The sequence below is a fragment of the Hordeum vulgare genome, chromosome 7H, assembly GCF_904849725.1.
Source record: "Hordeum vulgare subsp. vulgare chromosome 7H, MorexV3_pseudomolecules_assembly, whole genome shotgun sequence".
In the NCBI taxonomy this organism is placed as follows: domain Eukaryota; kingdom Viridiplantae; phylum Streptophyta; class Magnoliopsida; order Poales; family Poaceae; genus Hordeum; species Hordeum vulgare.
In genome coordinates, this window is record NC_058524.1 from 242022429 (window position 1) to 242043270 (window position 20842).

Genomic DNA, 20842 nt, shown 5'->3' on the forward strand with positions numbered 1-20842 from the left:
TGATACATTGCCTATGGTTCACTGTGATCGGCACCCACCTTTTAGAGGATCTGTTTATGTTTATGCTGCTAATAGCTTGGACAGCGTCTTCAAGAAAGAGAGAATTTTGGAGCATTTAACTCAGACTGATCCAGAAAATACAATTACTCAGAAATGCTCATCATTACTGGCCGTCATACAAGCTATTAGCAAACTGTTCAAACCGAGTTTTGAAATATGTCACTACAAGATGGCCATGTTATTCAGATGCCATGTGTGTTACTCAGCAACAAGCAAAGGATCCTTGTGCAGTGGATCTTGCTATCCATAGCTAAATCAAGCCAGCTCCAACACTCCAAGTTGACCATGCAGGTAACATGAGTTGGGCACTACATAACACGTATGCAACTACAATAAAAATATTTTTAACACACAATTATGTTAAGATCCACCAATAGAGCAAACCATCCGGCTGATTCTTGTCGCCAATCAATGGAACATTGACAATGTGATATCTCATTGGAAGAATAGCTGCTGCACTAAAGAATTCGAACTACACATGGGCAAAGATACCAAATGTTGCACCAGATCTCACAAACTTGGTATACAAAACTGTGGAGATGAGTTGGCATGATTCCTTGTGTCTACCATTCGAATGGGGCTGTATCATACAGTTCTTCTGTATAAATAGGCCTCAGAAGAAGGCTAAACACATCAAACCGAAAGGTGCTCTCTCATTCTCATATCTTCAAACCTCAAGTACTCAACACAGAGGAAAGAGTCTTAGCAACAGATATGGCTTGCCATCTTAGATCAGTTAGTTTACCTTCTAGGCCTCACACCAAGGTTGAAGAGGAGCTGCACAGCCTAGAGGCAAGCATCTCTTCACCCTCCATCACCATCGAGACAATCTCTGATGGTTTGAGGAGGCTTGGAGATATCTACAGCACCATTGAAGAGATCATGTGCCTTCCTAGCAACCAAATTTGCTCTTCCCAGCAAAGGAAGATGTTGGAAGGTGAAACCGAGTGCTCCCTTGAGCTACTAGATCTCTGCAATGCCATGCATGAGGACTTCACCGAGTTGAAGGCCATTATCCAAGATCTGCAAGTGGCAACCAGAAAAGGAGATGACACCATTGTTCAAGTCAAGGTCCAGTCTTACACCCGCCTGTTGAAGAAAGCAAAGAAACATTTCAAGAAGGCAGCAAAGAAGGTTACATCCGACAAGGAGGACTGCAGGATGGTCAGGCTGTTGAGCGAGGCTAGGGAGATCACCATCTCTCTCCTAGAGTCAACAGTACACCTCTTGTCCAAGCAAATCGCAGTGCCAAAATGGTCTCTCGTCTCCAAGGCATTCCAGAAGAAGAACTCGGTTGTTTGCAAGGAGGAGCAGTTGCAGGTCCTAGAGTGCAGTGTTGGAGATCTTGAGTCTGGAGCGGGAGTTCTGTTCCGGAGATTGATCCAGAGCAGAGTTACTCTCCTAAACATTCTTAGCTCATAGATACTCTTCAACGTTTGCTACTCTTGCTCCGTGCGATTGGCTTCCACCTTTTAAAGGATTGCTGATCTTTCCCAGTGTGTGTATATATGTAGAAATGTACAGAATAGTCCATACAGAAAGGAAACAAAAGTTTTGATCGAACTCATACCGTGAATTCAACCTTTGCTTGCTTCTGAAATTCCGCGCTGGTCCCTAACTACCTGCTTGTTTGTACCGTGTATATTAATGTGGCCATGTTGCCTCACACCTGCTTAATCTCATGATTTTGGTTCAGCATCTTTTGCTTAGATGCCAGGTCCAAACTACAAGGCAAGCTTGCAAGTGGATAGCATCCTGATTTATCTTTGTTTGCTCAAGAGAGTGGATGGCTTGGCAGTCCACACCAAGGTTCAGTCTTACCCCCGCTTGACCAGAAAGGCTCAGAGGCTGTGCAAAAGGATCAGCAGACAGGCTGACTCTGACATAGAGAGACGCAGCGCCATCAAGATGACAACTGAAGCGAGAGACATTGCCGTCGTGATGCTCGAGTCGACGTTGCATCTCTTTTCGAAGCAGATTACAATACTAAAACTTTCTAGTAGGTAGCCTCTTGTAATCAAGGCGTTCCAGAAGAACAGATTTGCGTGAGGGGCAATTGCAGGGGTTGCACATCATTGATCTTGAGAGTAGACTTCAGCTTCTCTTCAGGAGATTCATTCATAACAGGGTCTCTCTTCTGAACAATCTTAGCTTGTAGAGAGATCAATTTCAGTTTTTCTACTGATCAAAGGGTCACCTCCCAATCTCACTATATGAACACTCGTGGGGACTTGATCTCTCTACGAGTGTCCAACATATCAAACACAGAAAAGATCAACTGAATGTCCAACATATCACCAAAGCAGTAGAACGCCACCTCAAACAAAAACAGGACGTCTAAACGTCTCAATCAGGAATTCAGTTTAAGTTCTTTCACGGAAATATAATTCACTCAGACTAGTTTTCTTATTGACTGTTAAGAACTGCATTAGCATTCCCAATGAAAGAACTATTTGATCATTACTTAAGAACTAATATTTGCTGATCAACCAGAATACACACGGATGCAAAACTACTTGATTAGCATTCCTGATGAGGACATCAACACCATTGTTACACCTACAACCCCAGCTGGTATACATACTGGACCAATTACTAGAGCTCGTGCACGCCAATTGAATTACCAGGTACTTTCGTTTCTTGGGAATACTTCTAATGTTCATGAACATATGATGCTACCTAAGTTAGATACTTTTGTTGTGCTCATGAATGAAGGACCTAGCATGGACAAGAAGGATATCCGTTGGAGCGGGACCAAGCATGAAGAAGAAGGTGCACGCGCGGGAGAGAACAATGGAGCTTCCACTAATGATTTTCGCACTCTAAAGCCACCATAAGGAGATCATGAAGGCTTTGGACGAAATATTCAAGACACCACTTTATAAATTTCGTCCATAGGCTATTATAGGTGTTGCGCCACCTTATTTTTGGGCCAGGCCCATGTAATTTTGAAATACCATAATATAGGCTATTGTTAGAGTCCGTATGTGTGGGGAAACTGAGTTTAGGGCTGTTTTCGGACCCCTCCTTCAAGGGTCACGAAATTGCCTCTCTATTCCCTCATATATACAGCCCTTCGGGCACCGTTTAGACTTGGGTTTTGTTTAGATTACAAGTTCGCCATAGCTGCAACTTCGCGTTTCTTCGTTTGTGTTCTACGACCACACAAAGGCGTCACAGACAAAGGCGTCACAGAATCCACCTTCATCAATAAAGCTTTCCTCTTATATTCGCAATATCTTGATTACATCTCGGTTTCTTGTTTGTTCTTCGTTTGCGTGCAGGAAACAAACCTTCGTGGTCAGGTTGATCGTGCTCCGACGTGGTCAATAACCTCTCGGAGTTGGCTTAGCGATTGCTAAGGCGCGACGTCCTCACACGTTCGTAGTCGGATCGTCAAAGTCTACTCCACCAAAACGATTCCCACAATCTCATCGAAAGACAGGGACAACTTCGCCTCTATCAATTCCTAATCAAATAACTATTTGAGCATGCATGTATGACGAGAACAAGCAATAATCGAGTAAACTGCCGCGCCTTTCCTTGCTGTCAGTAGCTTAAGACATCATAGACATGAGAACATGTTAGGCCTAGTTAGGAGCACCTAATGCACCCTGACGATGCAAAGGATCACATGTGGTAGTTAACAGCACTAGTGGAAACATACCAGCGATGCTCACGAGACAAACACAGCGTGTTGTGTTGGAGCCCAAAGGTGAAGTCAACTGCTCCTCCACCACCAATCTCATGACCTGGATCTGGATCTGACATCAAACTGCACGCTCGTGCAGATGAGTTTGCTGCCCATAGTGGAAACATGACACGGTGCTCATAAGCTCAACCAAAGGCGAATAGTTAGAGATGTTACTTACACTGATCAGATATACAAAAGAAAAATCAGCTTGTTGTGGAGATGTGTGGCAGCAGCACAGCACCCCATCAGCGACGAGATCCTTGTTGTCTACAAGGCTTGTGCTTATATAGAGAGGCAAACCATACCGGTTAAGCACCAGTGCAGCAAAATTCCTTTATTCTGAATCTCTCTTCCGTTTCCACACATAGAAAGCACACCACACCATCCCCGATTCCAGCCATGGCTAGCCAGCAAAACTTCTTTTCTCTCAAGGCGAACCTCTGTTCACCTTCTGCCAACAATGTCCAATAGCTTCAGGACGTGTTTACGTGTGTACAATAGCATCGAGGAGGTCATATGCAACCAAATTGTCCTTTGCCAGAGCAACAACGGTAAGCTGTGGAGCTCGAGCTCGCGCACTCTCTTGCACTTATCAACATCTGCAATGCTATACTAGAGAGCTTTTCTAAGCTCGAGACAAGCACTCAGGAAATTGCATTGGCTCCCAGAAAAGGAGATGATGCACCTATTCAGGCCAAGATACAGTCCTTCACCCCCCTGACCAAGATTGCAAAAAAACAGTGGAAGAAGATCAAGAAGAAATCTCCTTCAGCTGACTGGCTGGAGTAAGAGAGGTCGTTTGCTTCAATGCTTCAGTCATCCACACGGCTGCCACTTAAGCAAATCGCGATGCCGAGTTATAACATGTGGTATCTTGTCTCCAACAATTTCGAGAAGAAAAGAATTCCATGCAAGTATGCAACAAGGAGCAGTTACTGAAACTGGAGTTTCATTGCTCTTGAGGGTAGTGCTTAGACTTTGTTGAGGAGATTGATCCAGAGCAGAATTTCTTTTCTGAATACTCTAAGCTTGTAAATGGATGATACATTCCCAATGGTTCACTGTGATTGGCACCCGCCTTAGAGGATCTGTTAAATGTATATTCTGCTGATACCTTGGACAGCATCTTCAAGGAAAAACAACTTTGGAGCATTTAACTCAGACAGATCCAGAAAATACAATTACTCAGAACGGCTCATCATTAATGGCCGTCATACAAGCTAATAGCATACAGTTCATACCGAGTTTTGAAATGCGTCACTACAGGATGGCCATGTTATTCAGATGCCATGTGTTCTCAGCAACAAGCAAAGGATCCTTGTGCAGTGGATCTTGCTATCCATAGCTAAAGCAAGCCAGCTCCAACACTCCAAGTTGACCATGCAGGTAACATGAGTTGGGCACTACAAAACACGTATGCAACTAAAATAAAAATATTTTTAACATGCAATTATGTCAAGATCCACCAATAGAGCAAACCATACGGTTGATTCTTGTCGCCAATTAATGGAACATGACAATGTGATATCTCATTGGACATATGGGTAAAGATACCAAATGTCGCACCAGATCTCACAAACTTGTATACAAAACTGTGGAGATGAGTTGGCATGATTCCTTGTGTCTACCATTCGAATGGCGATGTATCATACAGTTCCTCTGTATAAGTAGGCCTCAGAAGAAGGCTAAACACATCAAACCGAAAGGTGCTCTCTCATTCTCATATCTTCAAACCTCAAGTACTCAACACATAGGAAAGAGTCTTAGCAACAGATATGGCTTGCCATCTTAGATCAGTTAGTTTGCCTTCTAGGCCTCACACCAAGGTTGAAGAGGAGCTGCACAGCCTAGAGGCAAGCATCTCTTCAACCTCCATGACCATCGAGACAATCTCTGATGGTTTGAGGAGGCTTGGAGACATCTACAGCAGCATTGAAGAGATCATGTGCCTTCCTAGCAACCAAATTTGCTCTTCCCAGCAAAGGAAGATGTTGGAAGGTGAAACCGAGTGCTCCCTTGAGCTACTAGATCTCTGCAACGCCATGCATGAGGACTTCACCGAGTTGAAGGCCATTATCCAGGATCTGCAAGTGGCAACCAGAAAAGGAGATGACACCGTTGTTCAAGTCAAGGTCCAGTGTTACACCCGCCTGATGAAGAAGGCGAAGAAACATTTCAAGAAGGCAGCGAAGAAGGTTACATCCGACAAGGAGGACTGCAGGATGGTCAGGCTGTTGAGTGAGGCTAGGGAGATCACCACCTCTCTCCTCGAGTCAACAGTACACCTCTTGTCCAAGCAAATCACAGTGCCAAAATGGTCTCTTGTCTCCAAGGCATTCCAGAAGAAGAACTCGGTTGTTTGCAAGGAGGAGCAGTTGCAGGTCCTAGAGTGCAGTGTTGGAGATCTTGAGGCTGGAGCAGGAATTCTGTTCCGGAGATTGGTCCAGAGCAGAGTTACTCTCCTAAACATTCTTAGCTCATAGATACTTTTCAACATTTGCTACTCTAGCACCGTGCAATTGGCTTCCACCTTTTAAAGGATTGCTGATCTTTTCCAGCGTGTGTATATATGTAGAAATGTACAGAATACTCCATACAGAAAGGAAACAAAAGTTTTGATCGAACTCATACTCAACTCCTTGCATGCTTCTGAGATTTCGCGCTGGTTCATATTTCATAACTACCTGCTTGTTTGTACCTTGTATATTAATGTGGCCACGTTGCCTCACACCTCTGCTTAATGTCATGATTTTGTTTTAGCATCTTTCGCTTACATGCCAGGTCCAAACTATAAGGCAAGCTTGCAGATGGATACCATGTTGGCCATATTTTCTTCATGGCCACACAACCTGGCCTGCTATTGCTTTGTTTTTGTTTGCATCCAGTATTAAAAATACAATCACAGTGAAAGAGATAACAACTTCAATTTGTTTGTTGGCAAGGCTGTGGTGGTTGCAAAACAAATTGAAATTTTTCTCGAATCCTCGTGTACTTTTAATGATACTCAGTACTAGCATCCATATCATTTGAGCACATACTCCCTCTGTACCTAAATTATTTTAGGGAGTACAGGATAGTGCATTTTGGTGGGGCTGCAAACTACCTTGATTACTGACACCAACCAAATAAGTTCAGTGAGTGAGAAATTACATGCAGAGCACATGGCCGGGATTCTCCTTTTGTGGCAAGATTGAACGATATCGGCAGCTTGCAGGAAGTTTTCAGCAATCCCTCGGCCTCTGATGAAGCCGGTTTGGCCGTGGTGGATAATGTCAGGCATAATGAATTTCAGACTGAACGAGGGGATTTGGGATAACCTGATAAGATGCGAATTTTGACGACTGAATAACTTTGCATTGGCTCATATAATCACTCGTCAGCTCAGGCGGTACAGCCCATCTAGGTCACAAGGCAATGGCAGCAGACAGAGAACTAAGAGCTAATTAGATGCATACCGCGGTTCGAGTTCTCACTGGTCATGCATGGGACATACCAGGCCGAAACCAACATGATTAATGGCTGTACTTAGCACATAAATCAACTAGCCAGATTTCCTTAGTTGCAAATGCTGGCCATGGTATGCTCAGTTAATATTTTGGTATATATCTACATTGTTATTCAGTTCAGAGATAAAGCTTGCATTGCTGATAAAATCATATAACTAACTACGATGTGATTGATCATGTTATTTTTAATTGTGATCTGGCTAATTCACTCAGAATATTTTCGCTAATAACTGTTACGGAAGTAATCTGTATTTATTTCTTCAAGTTTATACCTGCAACACTTTGGTGCGAGTTAATGAGATGGTCATGCTAATTGCATGATATGCTCATCAAGACCTCAACAGGATGTAATACAAAGGATGTTGCTCTCCTAGAAATAGCATGCGAGTTAGCACTACATAACAACCAGCACAATTTGCTGATCAACCAGAATATACGTGGATGGGAAACTACTTGATTAGGTTTCTCAATTAACAAACTATTTGAGCATGCATGTATGACAAGAACAAGCAATAATTGAGTAAAATGCCGCGCCTTTCCTTGCTGTCAGTAGCTTAAGACATGAGAACGTGTTAGGCCTAGTTAGGAGCACCTAATGCACCCTTAGGTTGCAAAGGATCATATGAGGTAGTTAATAGCCCTAGTGGTAACATGCCAGCAATGCTCACCAGACAAACACATCGTGTTGCGTTGGAGCTCAAAGGTGAAGTCAACTGTTCCTTCACCACTAATGGGCAACAGCTAACTCTTTCTCTCCACTAGCTCACCAATCTCATGACTTCGATCTGGATCTGGCATCAAAGTGGTTGCTCGTGCAGATGAGTTTGCTGCGCATATAGTAGACATGACAAAGTGCTCATACGCTCAACCAGAGACGAATAGTTGGAGATGCTACTTACACTGATCAGACATACAAAAGAAAAATCAGCTTGTCATGGAGATGGGTGGCAGCGGCGCAGCACCCCATCAGCGTCGAGATTCTTGCTGTCTACAATGCCAGCCATTGCATGGCTTGTGCTTATATAGAGAGGCAAACCATAGGAGTTAAGCACCATTGCAGCAAAATTTCTTTTCTCTGAATCTCTCTTCCGTTTCCAGATACATTTCCAGCCATTGCTACCCAGCAGAACTTCTTTTCTCTCAAGACAAACCTCTCTTCACCTTCTGCTACCATTGAAACAGTGTCCGATGGTTTCAGGAGGTGTGTACGTGAGTACAATAGCATCGAGGAGGTCATATGCAGTCAAATTATCCTTTGCCAGAGCAACAAAGGTAAGCTGTGGAGCTCAAGCTCGAGCACTCTGTTGCACTTATCGACATCTGCAATGCCATACTAGAGAGCTTTTCTAAGCTCAAGACAAGCACTCAGGAAATTGCATTGGCTGCCAGAAAAGGAGATGATGCACCTATTCAGGCCAAGATACAGTTCTTCATCCCGCTGACCAAGATGGCAAAAAAACAGTGGAAGAAGATCAAGAAGAAATCTCCTTCAGCTGACTGGCTGGAGCAAGAGAGGTCGTTGCTTCAATGCTTCAGTCATCCACACAGACAGCCACTGAAGCAAATTGCGATGTCGAGTTATAACAAGTGGTATCTTGTCTCCAACAAGTTCCACAAGAAAAGACTTCCATCCAACAAGGAGCAATTATGGAAACTGGAGTTTCGTTGTTCTTGAGGGCAGTGCTTGGACTTTCTTGAGATTGATCCAGAGCAGAGTTTCTTTTCCGAATGCTCTAAGCTTGTACATGGATGATACATTGCCTATGGTTCACTGTGATTGGCACTCACCTTTTAGAGGATATGTTTAATGTTTATGCTGCTAATAGCTTGGACAGCTACTTCAAGAAAAGAAAAAAGAATTTGGAGCATTGAACTAAGACTGGTCCAGAAAATACAATTACTCAGAAATACTCATCATTACTGGCCGTCATACAAGCTAATAGCAAACTGTTCAAACCGAGTTTTGAAATATGTCACTGCAAGATGGCCATGTTATTCAGATGCCATGTGTGTTACTCAGAAACAAGCAAAGGATCCTTGTGCAGTGGATCTTTCTATGCATAGCTACAGCAACCCAGCTCCAACACTCCAAGTTGACCATGTAGGTAACATGAGTTGGGCACTACATAACACGTATGCAACTACAATTAAAAAAATTAACACGGAACTATGTCAACATCCACCAACAGAGCAAACCGTCCGGCTGATTCTTGTCGCCAATTAATGGAACATTGACAACGTGATATCTCATTGGAAGAATAGCTGCTGCACTGAAGAATTTGAACTACACATGGGCAAAGATACCAAATGTCGCACCAGATCTCACAAACTTGTATACAAAACTGTGAAGATGAGTTGGCATGATTCCTTGTGTCTACCATTCGAATGGCGATGTATCATACAGTTCCTCTGTATAAGTAGGCCTCAGAAGAAGGCTAAACACATCAAACCGAAAGGTGCTCTCTCATTCTCATATCTTCAAACCTCAAGTACTCAACACATAGGAAAGAGTCTTAGCAACAGATATGGCTTGCCATCTTAGATCAGTTAGTTTGCCTTCTAGGCCTCACACCAAGGTTGAAGAGGAGCTGCACAGCCTAGAGGCAAGCATCTCTTCAACCTCCATGACCATCGAGACAATCTCTGATGGTTTGAGGAGGCTTGGAGACATCTACAGCAGCATTGAAGAGATCATGTGCCTTCCTAGCAACCAAATTTGCTCTTCCCAGCAAAGGAAGATGTTGGAAGGTGAAACCGAGTGCTCCCTTGAGCTACTAGATCTCTGCAACGCCATGCATGAGGACTTCACCGAGTTGAAGGCCATTATCCAGGATCTGCAAGTGGCAACCAGAAAAGGAGATGACACCGTTGTTCAAGTCAAGGTCCAGTGTTACACCCGCCTGATGAAGAAGGCGAAGAAACATTTCAAGAAGGCAGCGAAGAAGGTTACATCCGACAAGGAGGACTGCAGGATGGTCAGGCTGTTGAGTGAGGCTAGGGAGATCACCACCTCTCTCCTCGAGTCAACAGTACACCTCTTGTCCAAGCAAATCACAGTGCCAAAATGGTCTCTTGTCTCCAAGGCATTCCAGAAGAAGAACTCGGTTGTTTGCAAGGAGGAGCAGTTGCAGGTCCTAGAGTGCAGTGTTGGAGATCTTGAGTCTGGAGGGGGAATTCTGTTCCGGAGATTGATCCAGAGCAGAGTTACTCTCCTAAACATTCTTAGCTCATAGATACTCTTCAACGTCTGCTACTCTTGCACCGTGCGATTGGCTTCCACGTTTTAAAGGATTGCTGATCTTTCCCAGTGAGTGTATATATGTAGAAATGTACAGAATACTTCATACAGAAAGGAAACAAAAGTTTTGATCGAACTCATACCGTGAATTCAACCTTTGCTTGCTTCTGAAATTCCGCGCTGGTCCCTAACTACCTGCTTGTTTGTACCTTGTATATTAATGTGGCCACGTTGCCTCACACCTCTGCTTAATCTAATGATTTTGTTTTAGCATCTTTCGCTTACATGCCAGGTCCAAACTATAAGGCAAGCTTGCAGATGGATACATGTTTGCCATATTTTCTTCACGGCCACTCAACCTGGCCTGCTATTGCTTTGCTTTTGTTTGCGGGGAGAACTCAAACTACAATTATTTAGATACAGAGGGAGTACATGATATTGCATTTTGGCGGGGCTGCAAATTACCTTGATTACTGACACCAACCAAATAAGTTCAGTGAGTGAGAAATTACATGCAGAGCACATGAATTTCAGACTGAACGAGGGGTTTTGGGGAAACCTGATATGATGCAGAATTTTGATGATTCAATAACTTTGCATTGGCTCATATAAATCACTCGTCAGCTCAGGCGGTACAGCCCATCTAGGTCACAAGGCAATGGCAGCAGACAGAGAACTAAGAGCTAACTAGATGCATACCGCGGTTCGAGTTCTTGTGCCATCCTGACATAAGCTTGGTGGGGGACAATGGAGGTCGGTGCCGATACGCCGGCGCTGTTTTTTCTTCTGGACTCGAGTGGCAGGCGTTCCCCACCGGCGCCGGCCGCGCGCCGCCCCGGGCCTGGGGGGCGGGGCCGGGGGGGGGGGGGGGGGGGGGGGGCGGGGGCCGTGAGCTCCCGTTGATGCGCCGGCATGCTGAGGCGGGGATGGACATGCACCCACTGACCCACCATCGTCCCCTTGTTCCTGTGAGGTTGGGGAGCGGAGCAGCATAGACAGACAAAGTAGAAGAACACAAAAAAATACTCCCTCCATTTCAAAATGTAAGACTTTTTTTTTAGAGACTCCACTAAAAGACTACATACGGAACAAAATGAGTGGATCTATACTAAAATATGTCTATGTACATCCGTATGTAGTTTATAGTGTAATCTCTAAAAGGTCTTATATTTAGGAACGGAGGAAGTAATAGAGAGAAAACAATTTTATTAATGATGGTATCTCGAAAATCTAAGGAGAAGCGCCGCACCGCACCTCTCTCATGCGGCGACTTGCACAACCTATGTGCATGTAAGAATCTTCTACCTCATGCTTACATCATCGTATTAAATGTATTTTTATATTTTGAAAAAGATTTATCTCACAGATTAATGATTTGATTGGAGATTCATCTTCACCGTTAGGTTCGACTCGACGAGACCTTCAACATAAGATCCTATGTTAACATGTTTTGTTGATTTTTTTTCATCGTTCCTAGTTGCCACATTTATGTCATCATAGTTGTCATCTTACGGATGTCCAGTTGTCACAAAAATTATACATAGTTACCGGAACAATAATTTTATACTTTTTAAATATTACAGTGTTATATGGAGCTAAAAAATGAGTATTAAAGCACTAACAATAAGCAAGTAAATGCATGAAACAGCTCAAGTACAATGAATCAAGTTTTTTAGTGTGGTATATCGACATTCATAAACCTCATAACCAAGTTGATTTAATACGAGAACTATGTGACAAATAATACGACAAGTAAGTGATAGTAATCTGGTAAGTACCGATGAAAAATAAAAGTTATCGAAACATGTCGACATGGGATCTAGTTTCGAAGATCTCGTCGCGATAAAGTCAATGATGAAAGCGGATCATTAATTGAGATAACGGTTTGGAAGATAAATCTTTTTTAAATGCAACGACATTGTTATTAGTAATCCTTGGATGTATGCTCAGCCTGTCGTATTTCTCCTTGGATCCGGATGCATGTAGTGCAAGCCCATGTTCTTCATGCAAGATTTGGAGCATTGTTTTTTTTACATGATGAAAATGTGGTTTAAAACGCGATTTACAGAGGAGGTAATGGCCGCCGCACCCGAAGACACAGGTGTGGCGCCGCTGTGTAGTGACGTCATATAATGATTGTTTCTCCTCTTTTTATATAGGATTGGGATCAAAGGGATAAGTACCCACTTGACGAGAAGAGGGCAAACGATAGGGATTGGCTGCGTGCCTCGCACGGAAGCCAACCATCGCTAGTGCCCGATGGGCCCTCGATGTTGACACCAGATTTTGACACGGAAGAAAATCTTATTAAGATGGATTCAAATGAATAAGTGCTCGACATGAAAAAAGAATTGTGGTGTTGACGTGAACAGTTTTGAAGTTTGGGCCATCGCTATCCGATCTCATCTCAAAGGCCGAAACTGTGTTCGAAATGCTGAGCTTTCATATTCAGAGTACTGTTCGTCCTATTAAGCCCACAAGACAGCCTCATATGAAAAAATGTTCAATAGGAATTTTCTTCGTCTCGTCGAAACGATCGATTTTTATATAAAAATCATGTCGATCCAGGATCATATGCAAAAGTTAAAGCCATCGGAGTGCGACCCTACCACGAGGCGAAATATGGCGCGAGGGATCACACAAGTGTCTGATGGATGACGCAATGTGGCCCGAGGGATCAGACAACCGTCTGATGGATGGTGCGAGGTCGCGCGAGAGACCAGACAGCTGTTTGATGGGTCGCGCGAGGTGATTCGACCCTCTAGGGCGTGATTTGGTGTATTTTCTTGTAAGGAAAGCCTAGATGAGTCTTTTGCTTGTATGGGAAGTCCAACCACCTCTTATATATGCTGGAGGCGACGGCCGATTGAACAACACACAATCGAAACATCAATATACTACTTTTTCATCTATGTTTTATCTCTCCATCGTTTTCTCTCTCGTTCTTTGCTGTTCTTCGAGTTTGAGAGTTGCGAATCCCGAGGCCCTATGGGCGAGTAAATCGACCTAGGGTAGCCCATAGCCGCCGCACTCCCTGACGGGGTCCCTCCCGAGTGTGTGGGGTTTCGGGTTTGCAAATGCATCCGTCGACTGTCTTACGTATCGTGTTTTCGGTCGGATCTCCTTCGACATGAGCTGCGGTGCATCACCCCCGGCGTCGAGGGTACACGTGACGTGTTCGTGTGTCAACACACTTTTTGGCGACTCCGCTAGGGAATAGAGATCAATCGTCATGATCAATCATCATGTCTGATCTTCCCAACCCATTTGAGGTAGATGCCGATAACATCATTAAGCCCTAGCTTGATGAACTATCAACCGATCATCGTCAATCTTAGGAGGAGTACAAGAAGGCGCGCGAAGAGAAGGAGTTGTAGGAGTTCCTTGCAAATTTCAAGAAGGATCGCCAAGGCAATATCACTCCAATTGGAGAAATCAAGTTCCCTCCTCTGCAAGCCGAGCAGGTTAAACCCCCTGTGAGTACTACCTTTTCTCCTGAGCAATGGGCTGAGATTGAGAGTCGTATTGCTGATGGTAACAATCTGGTCTATCAATCTTTTTTGGAAAACACTAATGCTCAGAAAAATATGCCTCAAACATCTACTTGTAATATTGGTGTGCTGATTGGTGCAGAAAACCCTAATCTGTATTTACCTATTGCATTGGCACCTACCATGCTGATGAATTATTATCCTGCTCAAACAAATCAGATTGTGACTCACCCATTAATCCTATCATGAGCATGCCAAGTTCGGTGGCAACGCCGAACCAAACCTTACCTGTAGATGCAAACACTGCTAGACCGCCGCCTAACTATGGTTCAGCATATATGCCATAGTTCCTACCTGCCGCTAGTAATCCTACTCCTCCTACGCCATTGCAGAAAACTTCATCATCCACTATAGACGATGCTCTAGCTAATTTCAAAGAGGATATGACTAAGATGCTTCGGGAAAACTTTGGTGTTGAATTACATAGGATCAGATTTATCAAAAAACGTATCTCGAGCACTTCGATGCAATACAGTGCCCTCTAGGATATAAAATTCCAGATTTTGTTAAGTTTAATGAGAGGGCACAAAAACCACATGGGAGCATGTTAGTCAATACTTAGCCCGGTTAGATGAAGCAGGTTCACTAAATGAATTGAAAGTGCGTTTGTTTCCTTTGTCCTTAACTGGTACTGCATTTTCATGGTTTTCTTCTTTAGCACATGGTTCTATCCGTGTGTGGTCGCAGCTAGAACAGAAATTTCATGATCATTTTTATAGCGTCGACAATGAACTTAAGTTATCACATCTTACATTGGTTAAGCACAAGCATGATGAATCGGTCTCCGATTACGTCAAGAGATTTAGAGATACAAAAAACCGGTGTTGTAGTTTGGTGATAACCAAAAGAGACTTGGTATTGTGCTTAATGGTTTGAAAACTCACATAAAAGAAAAAGCTAGAAGGCTATGAATTTTTAAGTATCAACCAAGTCTTGCAAAGAGCTTTGGCTCAGGAAAGCCGAAGTAAGGATTTTAAAGAAGTGAATAGATATAAAACTAATCGTCCAAAGATGAGTATGGTTGAATATGATAGTGATCGCTCGGATGATGAGGGTGATATTTATGCTACCAAATTTGTTTGGCCGTCTAAGGCCAAACCATTTACTCACAATGATCTGAAACCAGTTCATAAGAATCATGATGAAGAGATGAAGTTCACCTTTCACATTGCTAAGTGTGATAAAATATTTGATGCTTTGCTGCAAGCTAAGATTATCATAATATCTCATACTTTACCGTCGTTTGAAGAGCTGAAACGGCATGCTTATTAGAAGTATCATAAAAAAAAATTCTCATGCTACTAACGATTGCAATTTTTTCGATGACACATACAATCGGCCATTAATGACGGACGATTGAACTTTTTTGAGATGCAAGTTGATAAACAACCTTTTCCTATGAACACCATAGATATGGAGGGGAAGAAACTGCTCATTCTGCCAGAGGTAGCCGAATTTGCTAATAAGTCCAATGTTGTCATAGGTGAGCCCAGGAAAAGCAAGGAGGGCGACAAGGTCTTGGAAAGACAAGTTATGCTTGACAAACAGCCTGGTGGCAAGGAGATAATTAAGATCACCGTCAGTAATCCTACACTCGGGGGGCAACCACAAGTACAACAGAACACTCATGTCAAGTTTGTTAAGCCCAAGAGTCGAGAAGTTGGCAAGTGGAAGATGAATGAAGGCAAGGTACATCGTAAGCGGATCAAGCCAACTTTTGAGATGTTGTCCAAGTATGCCAATCAATCGGTCGGTTTAGTCTCTAACCGGTCAACAAATTTGAAGTGACCAAGGTCACCATCAGTTGATATGTTCGGTCGGTATATAGAGCCGACTGGACAAATGGCACCGTTTCCAGATAGGTAGCGGCAATCTGTTTGGAATCAACTTGACTACCCATATAAAGGCTGACTGAAAATTGGTGCTTATGAGTCGGCTGGCCAGAACATGTGTCCAAATGGAAGATATCCTAGTGTAAGGTTGCACCTGAGTGCAAACTGTCTGAATGAGAGGATGCATCCAAATGGATTCTATCCGAGTAAAAAGGTGCGCCCGAGTGAAGATTTCATACATCAGGAAAATAAAGAAGAATGGTGTGTTAAGTCGCCAAGTGCTACAGCAGCTGAGTCGGGAAAAGGCAAGGGAAAATCAATAATGACTCACTCATCTCGGGTGACAAAACATTCACCATACAGTAGCCGGCTGTGCATAGCAACCCAACCAAGTTGATACTTGCTATCGCGCCAAAGCACTCGGCTAATGCATGAAGCAAGCACTAGCCAGGCAAAGCCACGAGATCCTAAATACACTCAGCCAAAGTGGTGTCCTCCAGGGCTAACAAAGACACAAAATAGGAAATTACAGAGGTTGAGGAATCAAGAGATGGCAGAGAAGGAGGCCGAGAAACAAAGGGATAAATTATTCAATGACACTCGACCATGATACCTACAAAACAAGTGTGGAAGCCCAAACAAATACAAGATGCAGCGACTTCTACACCTATCACAACAACACCTACACCACCAACGGAGGACGATGCAACCGCTATTACATCGTCCACTTCACCTTTTACTACTTCTTCACTTGGAGATATTTCAGAGTTGGTGGACATGCTTGAGGATGGAGATGATATTTTGGATTATGGGTCTACACCGGTTCATGAAGTTATGGATATCAATATTGTATATTACTTACCCGCTGAATTTCGTGCTATAGTCGAGAAAGGGGAAGTAGCTCAGCTAGACTCTGGCCCTAAAAATGCTATCTTCGAGAAACCAAAAGAACCGATGACACATTTGAAACCATTGTACCTTAGAGGTCATATTAATGGGTCACCGCTTGGTTGATGGTGGTGCTATGGTGAATCTTATGCCCTATTCGGTCTTCAAAAAATTGGACTTGCATGATGAAGAATTGATAAAGACCAATATGGTGCTTAATGGGTTTGAAGGCAAAGAGAAAAATGAAGCCAAAGGTGTGATGTACGTGGATCTTACAGTTGGAAGCAAAACTTTGGCTACTGTATTCTTTGTCGCCGAGGTGCAAGGTAACTACAATGTAATTTTAGGCTGCGATTGGGTTCATGCGACCAATGTGTGTCATCTACTATGCACCAGTTTCTAATCCAGTGGGTTGATAATGAAGTGGAAGTCTTTCATGCGGATAACTCGGGTTGTGTTGCTTTGGCCGATGCATCAGTGGATTGGCAACATCCCAATGCTACTTTCTTGACAGGGCGCGACCTATCAGAGTTTGATTTTCTGAGCGCTACAAAGAGTGGTTTTGTGCCAGTTTCTTTAAAGTCAGTTGGTAGTAATCAACTCCAAAGCATAATGAATTTAAATGGATCCTAATTCCGAGTGGTTACAAAAGCGACTTGCAGAATATCGGTCCAATGAGAACGATATGTATGAGTCTATAGATGAGTTAGATGATATGGATAAACTTGGACAAGGTTTCACATCGGCCGACCAATTAGAAGAGGTAGATATAGGAGATGGTTCAATTCCTAGGGCGACATTTGTAAACAAAAATTTAAGAGCCGATCATAAAGTTAAGTTGATCGAGTTGTTGGAAGAATATGGTTGCTGCTTTGCATGGGAATATCATGAGATGCGAGGTTTAAGCCGAGAGCTAGTGGAGCATCGGTTGCCTATAAAGGCCGGTTTTAGACCTTACAAGCAATCGGCCAGAAAGTTTAATCCAAAAACATATGACCGAATCAAGGATGAGATCGGCCGTTTGCTGAAAGCTAATTTTATTAGACCTTGCACGTATGCCGAGTGGATTTCTAACATTGTAATTGTGGAGAAAAAAGGCTCTGGTAAGATGAGGGTGTGCATTGATTTCAGAGATTTGAATAGAGCTACACCCAAAGATGAGTATCCCATGCCCATAGCTGATATGCTTATTAATGATGCTTCTGGACATAAGGTCATTAGTTTTCTTGACGGTAATGCGGGGTATAATCAGATTTTTATGGCCGAAGAGGACATGTCCAAAACGGCTTTTCGGTGCCCTGGTTTTCTTGGTTTATTTGATTGGACGGTGATGAACTTTGGATTAAAGAATGTTGGGGCCATGTATCAAAGAGCTATGAATTTAAGTTTTCATGATTTACTCGGTGTTATACTTGAGGTGTACATTGATGATATTGTTGTCAAATCGGATGCTTTTGAATCTCATCTAGCCGATTGCGTTTAGCCTTCGAAAGAATGAAAAAATATGGATTGAAGATGAATCCTTTTAAATGTGCATTCGGCGTGTCAGCTGGAAAGTTTTTGGGTTTCATCATTCATGAAAATGGTGTAGAGATTGATCCCAAGAAGGTAGAAGCTATACAGAATGTGGAGGCTCCAACATGCAAGAGAGATATGCAAAAATTCCTTGGCAAAGTCAATTATTTAAGGAGATTCATAGCCAACTTGTTAGGGAAAGTTGATGCATTCACTCACATCCTTCGGTTAAAGAATAATGCCAGTTTTACTTGGGGGGCAAAGTAGCAAGAAGCATTTGATATGATCAAGAATTATTTGTGCACTCCTCCGGTGATCAAAGCACCCAGTCATAGGGAGCCATTTAAGCTTTACATTGTGGCAGAGGTAGGTGGCATTGGTGCTGTTTTGACTCAAGAGACCGAAGGAAAAGAGCATGTTGTTACATATTTGAGCTGACGTTTATTGGACGTCGAGACAAGGTATATGTTTATTGAAAAAGTATGCCTTTGTTTATATTATGCTTGTACAAAACTGAGACATTACCTAGTGCCAAGTGCTTGCATAGTAGCTTGTCAAACCGATGTCATTAAGTACATGTTGCATAGACCAATTCTTAGTGGTAGGATTGGAAAATGGGCTTATGCTTTGATTGAATATGATTTGGCCTATGAATCTCTGAAATCCATGAAAGGCCAAATAGTTGCTAATTTCATTGTTGAGCATCGGATTAATGACAAGAACAATGTTGATATAAACATTGTCTCGGTAGTACCGTGGAGATTAAATTTTGATGGTTCAATTTGTGGCAATGGACAAGGTGTTGGTATTGTTTATATATCTCCTCGTGGTGTTGTTTTGGAAGCCTCATGTCGCTTAGAATAATTTTGCCCAAATAATCAAGCTGGATATGAAGCACTCTTATTCGGTCTAGAGATGTTGCTGGCTGTAGGAGCCACACATGTTGCGGGTTTTGGTGATTCGTTATTAGTGGTACAACAAATATCCAGAGTTTTCCAATGTTTTGATGAATCACTTAATATTTATCTTGATAAATGTCTAGATATAATTTCTACTTTGGATTGTTTTAGCATTGCTCATATATCTAGACATGACAAGTGGAAAGCAAATGATTTGGCACAACAAGCATATGGCTATCATGTTGATCATGGCATGTCCCATATTTCTGAAAAGCTGATGTCTAGCTTTGCCAATATGAGAGAGGCCGAACCAGAACATACAACTTCAGCCACTAACAAAAAAATCTAGTACAGGTGAAAATCTAGACTCAAGGAAGCCCGTTATTGATTACTTGTGTGATCCGAGTGAAAGGGTGGATAGGGATGTTCGGCATATGGCTTTCAAATATGTGATGAGGGATAATGAACTTTATCGCCGAACATTTGATGATATTCTTTTGAAGTTCTTGGATGAAGATCAAGCTAGAATTGCTATGGGAGAGGTACATGAAGGTATTTGTGGAACTTTTCAATCGGCTCCCAAGATGAAGTGGTTGTTGCGATGTGTTGGGTTTTATTGGCCGACAATGATTAATGATTGCTTCAGATATTATAAAGGATGTGAAGCCTGTCAAAAGTTTGGTGATATTCAATTGTCTCGTGCTGCCATGTGACATCCTATTGTCAAACCGTGGCTCTTTAGAGGATGGGGTTTAGACTTCATTAGAGAAATTCATCCGTCTTCTTCAAAGGGACATCGCTTCGTATTGGTGGCAACCGATTACTTCACTAAATGCTCTAAAGCGGTACCTCTCAACAACATGACACATACAGAGGTAATTCGATTCATAACCGAGCACATTATTCATAGATTCGGCATTCCACAAACATTAACTACGGATCAAGGTTCATCTTTCGTGTCACATCAAGTTAGAGAATTTGTCGAATATTATAAGATAAAGTTGTTGAATTCCTCTCTATATTATGCCCAAGATAATGGACAAGCTAAGTCTAGCAATAAAATATTAATCAAGCTCATCAAAAAGAAGATTGAGGATAATCCAAGGAGATGGCATGAGCTGTTGTTTGAGGCTTTGTGGGCACATAGAATCTCAAAGCACAGTGCTACAAAAGTAACCCCTTATGAGCTAGTATATGGCCAAGAAGCCGTTTTACCAGTGGAAGTGAATTTGAATGCTTTGCGAATAGCCAAAAAAAATGATTTATCGGTTGTGGACTTTTTATAACTTAATGATGGATAATATTGATGAAGTTGCCGATAAACGTTTGGCTGCTTTAAAGGCCATAGAGAGAGAGACAAGTTGAGAGTAGCAAGGGCTTATAATAAAAATGTCAAATTGAAGAATTTTCAAGTTGGCAACCTCGTGTGGAAAGTGATCCTACTGATTGGTCAAGAGATAGAAAATTCGGAAAGTGGTCTCCAAACTGGGAAGGTCCTTTTAAGATTACAAGAGTAGTTCTTGGAAACTCATATTTGGTGGAATCAATTCAAGGGATAATGCTACCTCAAGCTCTCAATGGCAAGTATCTAAAAAAATACCACCGGAGTGTGTGTGGCAAGAGCCTTAAGTGAACATGGTCGATATAGATTTATCACCC

General features: G+C 42.6%; 3 protein-coding genes and 1 long non-coding RNA gene across 4 annotated transcripts; 3 read left to right on the top strand and 1 right to left on the bottom strand.

Moving 5' to 3' along the window:
• The first annotated feature begins 407 nt into the window (after positions 1 to 407).
• Positions 408 to 1627, top strand: LOC123411975. Its single transcript, XM_045104935.1, has one exon. The coding sequence runs from the start codon at positions 775 to 777 to the stop codon at positions 1480 to 1482; it is 708 nt and encodes a 235-aa protein (XP_044960870.1). The 5' UTR covers positions 408 to 774; the 3' UTR covers positions 1483 to 1627.
• Positions 1628 to 4058: 2431 nt separating this feature from the next.
• Positions 4059 to 6378, top strand: LOC123411977. The gene has a single exon (XM_045104938.1). It carries the CDS (start codon positions 5530 to 5532, stop codon positions 6235 to 6237), a length of 708 nt encoding a protein of 235 aa, XP_044960873.1. The 5' UTR covers positions 4059 to 5529; the 3' UTR covers positions 6238 to 6378.
• A 1733-nt stretch (positions 6379 to 8111) lies between these two features.
• On the top strand, positions 8112 to 10638 carry LOC123411976. Its single transcript, XM_045104936.1, has one exon. The coding sequence runs from the start codon at positions 9786 to 9788 to the stop codon at positions 10491 to 10493; it is 708 nt and encodes a 235-aa protein (XP_044960871.1). The 5' UTR covers positions 8112 to 9785; the 3' UTR covers positions 10494 to 10638.
• Positions 10639 to 10746: 108 nt separating this feature from the next.
• Positions 10747 to 11333, bottom strand: LOC123411978. The gene is made up of 2 exons (XR_006613374.1): positions 11198 to 11333; positions 10747 to 11057 (listed from the first exon to the last, which is right to left on the bottom strand). It is a non-coding gene; the product is annotated as an uncharacterized LOC123411978 (long non-coding RNA).
• Positions 11334 to 20842: the final 9509 nt, after the last annotated feature.